Raw genomic sequence first — 8,514 nt, forward strand, 5'->3', positions numbered from 1 at the left:
TTAACATCCTGAAATTGAAACAGAGATCAAGGGTATGGGGTATAAATTGGTTTTACAGCATAACGTTAAATAATCAAACCACGCTGGAGCAGCCTCTGTGACAAAATTACTTACATTTTTGGTGCTGCTTTTTAAATGTGATTATGCATTTTAATTGTTTAACTTCAGTCTATGGAGTAGTTTCAAAGATGTTTTAAAATAACTTACGACATGAAAAGCCTCCTGATTTTTAAATGTGCCTCAGGGTCAATAAATTTGTTTTTAATTTTGTGTATTGTGTGAAACTGATTTTTGTTCAGTGCTTTTGGAGGGGTGGAGCAGGAGTACCTAAAACACACTGGATCAACAAGGCTACAGATTTGTAAAGGCAGTAGAAATTTCCATTCTGTTTGTTGTCTTGTATCACTGGAAGGACACAGAGCTCCTATAAATTTCACAGTGTTTGGAAGAACAGGACACATCTGCTAGTCCAGACCTTAGAAGGAACAGCACTGGGACATGAAGAGCTTCCAAATAAGGACGCAAAGGTGACTGGTTTGTCTTGCTCCTCTCCTTCTTCAGCCATTCATCCGTCCTTATCTCCATGAAGCAGAGCCCTATCCCCAGTTCCAGGTGGCCTAGCCCAGTGCAGAACCAATTACAAACCCCAGTGAATGTACCTTAGCAGTGTCCATATCCCTTCCATCAGTGTCCATATCTCCTCCCAGGAGGCAGGAGCGGGTTAATCTGGAAACACATCTCAAAGGCTCAATAATGTGTGAAAACTGAGATTTAAATCTGCACTTTATTTGGGTTTGCTCCCAACTATTCCGAGAGCAGAAAATCATAATTTATGGTGCCGATTGCCAGTATTTATAACCAAATCCCCGCTTCAGACACTGGAAAGATGATTAAAAAAAAAAAAAGGCAGATGGTGTCATTCTGCTAAATATTGTTTACTGTTGCCTGTTGTTTGAGAAATGCTCAAAATGGAATTTAAACAAGAGCTTTACTGTGCAAGCGACAGACCTTTCCTTCAAGGGCTCCAGTTTAGTATGTTACTTGCTAATGAGTGGCACTAATAATCTAGCCCATCAGTCACGTCAGATCCCAAACAGTGTCTTTAGCGGAGATGGGGGGAGGAAGGCCTCGAGTGTGTCCAGGATCTCTGTGAAGTGATTCAACCTTCATAGTCACACTCACTCCCACAGTTCCTCAGCAGTAAAGTGTTAAACTGCTCTCTTGACTTTTATTTAAACTTGGTTCTGACCTGAAAGAAAACCAGTGTTAATGTGAAGACTTCGTATAAAACCAAAATCAAGTATGTTTGGTTTTAAACATCAAGGGTACCCCAATCATCTCCTCTGCCACCTGCAGCACTCAAGGAACTGAGGAGCTCTTGCTTATTGATTCTGTACTGGCTCTGAGCCCATTTTTTATTAAAATGTTTGGTTAAAAACATGAGAATTGGGGCTACTCGTGAAGAATAGCACAGTCTGTACCTTCTCGTACGATAGGGTAACGCTAGTAATTTGGAGAAAGGACCTGCAAAGAATTTCCAGAGCAGTGAATCCTGTTCAAGGATCTACAGTCAATTTTCTTTTAAGACGACCCCAGTTCTCCGTTGCAGGGCACGCTTGTGGAGTCTATTAAAATGACACATCTAGTTGTAGCCCTCTGATACGAACCTGATTAAATTTTTTGCCTGACTTGCTGGAGATCCCAGTGATGTACCTTCTAATAAACGTTGATTGCATCTGTCATTAATTTTAACATTTGCTGTCCCATTAATTTTTAAGAAGGTTTGGTCTGATTTATGATATGTTCTGTGTGTCAACAGCAGGAGGGCTGGCTTCACTGCAAAATTGGAAGGTTTTGGGTTGGGTTTGCCCCCTTATATCACATTAACCTTCATTAACAATCACACTTTCAGCTGTTGGAACTAGGGACTGTTTTTAAAAGCTGCTAACATGGTAGAGGTCCTGTACTTGTGTTTCTCAGCATGATTTTAGGCAAGGAAGCGCACGGGTTGTTTTATCTTTGGTGGCCAGTCATTTCCATTAGGAATGTAGTGCTCTGCAGAGCCAGGGGGAAGTTCATGCGCTGTTTCCTACAAGATCTGGTGCCTTGAAGGGTCTTTCTGGTACTTCACAAGGGAACAAAATCCTTGCAGAATCAGTCTGTTTGCAAAGATCAAGGGCACTTGCACTTCTGGATGTTAGATATTGAACTATGGCAGTGCTGTGTTTGGTTTTTTATTGCCTTCTAGCTCTAAAGAACACTTTTTAGAGTGAACATGTTTGGAAGAGAGGATTTGGCAGAGGTTCAGCCCCTTACAGTCTAACTGAATTGGGCACCTGTTGTATGATACAAAAACTCCTGGTTTATAGCACCTGGCAAACAAATGAATCGTTCTGCTGTAGAGCAGCCTTTTGGGAAGCTAACGGACGCTCCTTCGTTATTGCCAGTGGGATGTGTCATATGTCACAGCTCAGACCATGGTGGACTCCTCATCACACCCGTGGGGTCCGAAATGCCCGGCAGCAATAAGCCAGCTGCATGTCTTAAAGTTGGGCTCTTTTTCCTGTGTTATCAGTTGCTTTATTTTTCCCAAACTACACTATGTCAGCCCTGGATATCCTTCGCCTCCTGACTTCTCACAGTGCATGGGAAAATAAATGAACCAACAGTGACTTTCTGGAAACCTTCCTGTGTTACTCCTAAGGAACTGATATTTCTATGCCAGTGGATCGAGAACAGCTGAACTCCATGATTTCCTCCAGTGTGACAGCACAAGTTAAAATGCAAAAAGCTTCCCTAATATGCTTTAAGGAGTCAGGGATCTGGTCTTCAAAACCAAGCAGGTCTGCAACGGAAATAAGTGAAATATTTATTAGAGCTGTCCGTGCATCAGGAACTGTTACCCTTTGGGAAATTCATATTCACAGAGAAGGAGGAATTGGAGTGAAGTGGAACATTACAAGTAAGAACTGAGGTGTCCTGTCTGTGAATTGCTTTGAGCCAGAGTGACTACAGCTATCAGCTGGCAGAATACCAGACAGGTCTTTGTCAGTAATCCACCTCGCCCAAGCCGATGACATTCCTGTGTGCCCACGAGATGGCATTTGGACAAACATTTCTCCACTTGATACCTACATCTAGCAGTTTGCTATGCTGCATCACAATTTGGGATACCTTTTGCTGAAGACAAGCAGACTGTGCAGCATGTGGGGTTTTTTCTGATCTAAACTCTTGGGGGAATTCAGATGTGAAGGAACAGATCCTTATTTTGCAAGTACACCTGCCTGCCTCCTTGATTTGGGAGACAGGTGAGTGCTACCTTGTCTGTCTCGGGTGCTCTTTGCAGGTCACTTAAAGATTTCAATCTAAGGCCTGGCTCAGCCTCTGATCTGCTGTGAAGCCTTAAGGAATTTTTCTCTGTTCTTTGCCTCCCCTTTTCAGGTAGCCCTGTGCCTGTTTTCTCCATTTTGTCCATAAACTGATGGATTATTTTGCTGTGTTTCCATATCTGTACAGGAGCTTGCACTGAAGGGTCACAGATATTCCACCCAGACTTGTCATACGAACACCTTTGAACCCAAGGCTTGAGAAATACTGAACTCCATCGCCCCTCCAGGTGCTGTTTCGAGCAGGGTTTAATCTCTGGAGCAAGGGTTGTATATTCTACAGCTTTGTAACATGAAAAAATCTTTACATATGTATCTGACCACAAGAGCTTCATAAATAAAAATGTCAGGTCTGTAGCAAAATTATGTAGAAGAACACTTTCCATCAGTATGTGTGCGTTTGTCAGAGAGACAGTTCCTGGTAACCTTTCTTTTCTCGGAGTGCTTGTAAGGTGTAAAGTTTCTATTCCCATGCTTTGCTTTCCTAATGACATAATTTCATTAACTCCACATCGGAGTCAGGAAAAAAAAATCTCAGCAAGCATCAGGTTTTTTAAAAACACAGTAAGGCTTAAAGCTCTGGAAGGAATTTGTGTATCCTATTAATTTTCTTAACTGTAAACAAATCCTCAGTGTCTTGTGTAATAACCACATTTCAAATCAGCACGTGGCTCATTAAAAGTCCTGACATCTGCACTTGGACGTTGCAGGTAACGGAATGAGCAGTGTTCCTTCTGTTAGTGAGAGTGCCCGCTAGAGAGCACTATCTGCTAGCGTTACAGTCTTGAGGGGGTGTAAAGGCGTCGTTAACTCCTTCCGTGTGGGTACCTGCAGGAAAGCTGCGGACTCGGCGGTAATTCCACAGAGGAAGGACAGTGCCTGGCTTTAGCTACGGGTGTTTCACGCGGAACTGCGCAGAACCAGGGCTGTTTTCTTTTTGAAGGCACAATGTGAAATGTGTTTACAACGTGAAGGAATGTATTTTGTGAGCTTCCAGGTTTGGAGGAAGCAGCAGCGAGCGATGTCAGCACTGCCCCAGAGTTTGGAAGACAGGAGGGTTAGGTCTCTTACCGAGTTCCGCACTAATCTCAGGCAAACCAATTCCCTGTACAACGTTCCATCTAAGGAAAGGAACTAAGGGCACTTCATTGGAAGTGTTGAGATACTAAGTGTAGAGGAGGCCAGGTAACAGGGATTTGCACAGATGTTCCCTGTCTCCAGTGCCAGCCATGGATTGTGAGAACTGCAGGATGAAGCCCAAGTGATTGCTCGTGAGCTCTGTCCCAGAGCAGGGACAGAATAAAAAACATTTGTCAAAAATACGCAGGATTTAAAGAGCTACAGGTAATCCCTTCCTGTCCGGAAGGCTGGTTTGGGATTCAATTGCTGCTTCTCGAAATCAGCAAAGCATCATGTTTGTGAGGGAAAACCACCCCTACTGAGAATGTTCAGAATCCTAATGCTGAAATAATTCCCCAGTAAGTTATGCTGACAGAATAACCTTCAGGCAAGCAGGCCTCATACTGCTGCCTGCAGGGTGGTGCAGGCAAACCCTAGAAGGACCCTTTCTCTCACAGGAGGAGGATGGTCAGATGAGAATTTATCGTTGTACAAACATCATACAAAATGACCCTCCACTTCAATACGCTTCCTGGTGGATTTGGTCCATACTGTAATTACCTGTTTGACAGGGCAGAATCGCGCTCACCTGTTGCACAGAACACAGCTACATTCTGGACTAAACCCACAAGCAGCAGCTCTTTCTGTAACTGCAGTCTCCCATATAATGATATCCTGGACTGTGCTCTACAGAGAGTGGAAGGGGTTGGAAGGGACCTCTGGAGATCATCTAGTCCAACCCCCGACCAGGGCAGGATCCCCTAGAGTAGATCGCACAGGAAATACATAGATTTAATATATATGACCTGACTATTCGTTACCACATCATAGTTTATTAGATTTTTCAAATGACATTACAAAGGGCCTAAGGCCGGTATTACAAGGCATAGCCATACATTTCCTACCTTCACAAAATCCCTCCGTTATGAACTTGTATTACAGTTCCCCCTCCGTTTTGAAAAATGACCCAGCGTATTGCCCTCACAATACACAGGCGCTAACTTGGCAGCATTGAAAGAGCAGTGGCAAACGCGGGACACCCGTACCTGCTGACTGCCACCAGTGCTTCCTTCCATTGCACATCAAGCAGGAGAAGCACTGCGGTGATCATCAGCAATACCCGACGTTGGTCATTTTTCTTCACAAGTGACGGAATACACTCTTCATTGCCAAAATACTCTAGTGTGATCCATTAAACACCAGACCCGTAAACGTGGGTATCCTGATAAAAAACACCTTCCTAAACCAAACATTTTGTCCAGTTCCAGCTAGCTGTTACACGAAGAGAAGCAAGGCTTTACGATTCTAACTGCATTCTCTTGCTGCTACTCAGCAAGACACTGCCTTGTTCACAAACCACTTTGTACTCCGAGGTGGTGACTTACGCTGAAAGACCACACGCGGACAGACACTCCCCCAGCCCCATCCCATTCTGTCCAGTATCGCTACTTTAATCGTAACTATTGTTCAGGAGATGCTAAATGACACTTTGCCAGTTTCAAAGCAGAGTTTTACAGTGTTAAAAAATGTAAATCCCACAGTGAGATTCTTCATAGTTGGTAGTTCCTCGTCTGTCTGAACAGACCAGATCTGAATGGCAGTGGCTGCTCAACTGTACAGATGTTCCTGATGTTAAACCTGTATTTCTGCTTTATATTCTAGGAACACACGGATAAGGTAATGCCAGGAGTAGCAGATATGGTCTCGATGTTCCACATCTCATTTCCAAAATCAGCTAATTACATTTATGAGAAATAACACGTAGTCCTCGGGTAGCTGAATGACTGATGCTTAGAGCTAAGATTAATGCAAAGTACCAATCTTGTGCTTCACTCCACAGTTACGCAGGACAAGTTACGATTTCCATTTGATGGGAGTCACTAGATGCTTAGATATCAAAAATGAAATCCTAGAAAAAGTGTAAGAAAGAGGAAAAAACCGACTTCACAGAAATACACACGGTAGTTGAGATCCATAAGATCTGTGTTTTAATAACACAACTAATTGATCCTCGTAACAAGAATTCAGAAAGTGATATTACAGTACACAAATCAGAACATAAACAACCTATCCCTAACTATACAATATACATTAGGAATGCAAGCTCTGTAACAATATAAAAATGCTTTTACACACCGTAGTTGCAAAAAGCTGTTCTGTAATTCCAAGGATTTGTAGAAAAAAAAAAAAGTCATCTTCTAGGATTCACCTGAAGTTACTGGCAACCTGCTGGGGAAAAATAATTTTAAAAGTGTTACTGAGAAAAATTGAGAGAATCATGCGCATCAGAGATTTTCATCTGTGGCACTGGGGGCAGTGAAGACCATAATAATTTGTATTTCTGTCAAAGTATCACAAAAAATAGGTACCTTAACAAAGACAAGGTATCCCTGTATCAAAGACACGTGCCTGTTCAGCGGGCTGCACAGCATTCTTCCAGCCTAAGAGAGGCTGAGACATGTCTGAGCCACCTTAAGTTAATCTAACATGATACATCTAGTACTTCATTAACCAGCTGCCTCCCATGGTTTACAAAAACCAAGCTCTCTAAAAACTGCAGTGAAATCCTGCTGCTCACATATTATAATTAAGCACCACACACAAGCCCCGTGTTGATGCTCTAACAGCTGTGGCACTCTCACATTGCCCCCATCTTCTGAAACGCCTCTGGCGATAGTAAATGCTGCGTGGGGTGCTACTGATCACCTGATTTACATGTACTGTACTAGGTTTTGAACTGCTGCTTGCCTACTCCATGAAACATCTGCTTCTCCAATGTTTTTGTGTAACACAGGGGCAGGTTATCAATTAAGTAATTACAAAAGAAGAATATAGAATATCATCACATTTATCTTTCAGCAAGAAATTTCTTTTCCAGGGAGCATTGCCTTGAGCTACGCCTTGCCTCGTATCCATGTGTTGTCTTACACTGCCCAAGCCAACACCTGCTGCTCTGCAGTGGTGTGAGTCACGTTCTCCCAGCAAGCTCGTAACTCACAGCCCATGGACTACTCATTAGCCCCGAAGCACAGCAACAGGTCTACTGTCCTTAGCAGCTAGTGGGAGCTGAAGTCTGCAGGGTGCAGTGGAAGATGGAAGGGTAACACCACGCTCACGCTAGATTCCCAGCTATGGCAACTGGAGCTGATGTTGGAAAAGTACTGAGATTCCGGTCCTTAGATATAATGAGAGAGGGAGGGGAAAAAAAAAAAAACAGCTTGGTTTGTTGCTGCTATTTTCCCCATTGTATATACACAATTCTGCTCTGCATGAATTTCAGACTACCTCACAGATCAAAGGAAAAATCCCATCTACATTAAAGTCAGCACTTTCAAGTGACCCGAGGATTTGTTTCAAGGCTAGCAAGCAATGGGCTCACTTTAACTCTTGTTAGTAGCAGGGGTCTTGTTCTCGCCTTCCAATTCTTCCACGCCCGCCTGCGTCATGAGGTCCGCTATGTTCTTCTCCAGGTCATCTATGCGACAGCTCATGTCGTCAAGTTCACTGCAGTTAAGGAACATGCTTGCAATCTGGTCGTTCTGTTTGTTTTTCATTAGAGCTTTGCTCAAACTCTTATAGTAACTTCATCTTACAAATCCCACTGGTAAATATACTTAAAATACTTGTAAGTCTCTGGTGTATAGCACCTATTAACTTTAAACAAAGGATATTTCTTCCAATTATTTGGTCAGACATGGTTTGAAATTTGTCTTGCATTTGCTGAAGCAATGTCTGCACCTAATAGAAAGGGGAAAAAAGGAAGTCTGTTTTGTTTTCATTAGACAGGTTATTACAGTATTTAATCTCATGTAACGAGGCAAGTACAACATCTTCTTGCACTGCTGAGCTCAACTGTGCACAAACTCTGCAATATAATTCTGTATTTAGTATCTATTTTTAAGTATACATGTATATTTGTACACACAAGAACTGAGGGTCACAGTAAACAATTTTAAGATCTAGAAAACACCTGTGTTCCACCAGGACTAAACTCACAGCAGCTGTTTCC

At 42.8% G+C, this 8,514-nt stretch overlaps 1 protein-coding gene across 1 annotated transcript; it reads right to left on the reverse strand.

Moving 5' to 3' along the window:
* Positions 1–6,470: 6,470 nt before the first annotated feature.
* Positions 6,471–8,243, reverse strand: HSBP1 (heat shock factor binding protein 1; the record flags this gene model as incomplete). Its single annotated transcript, XM_010161693.1, has 3 exons — positions 6,471–6,731; positions 7,885–8,004; positions 8,177–8,243. Coding segments are annotated over 2 exons (186 nt in total), but the record flags the coding sequence as incomplete, so codon positions are not given.
* Positions 8,244–8,514: the final 271 nt, after the last annotated feature.

This window comes from Eurypyga helias, unplaced genomic scaffold (assembly GCF_000690775.1).
Source record: "Eurypyga helias isolate BGI_N326 unplaced genomic scaffold, ASM69077v1 scaffold31871, whole genome shotgun sequence".
Taxonomy (NCBI): Eukaryota; Metazoa; Chordata; class Aves; order Eurypygiformes; family Eurypygidae; genus Eurypyga; species Eurypyga helias.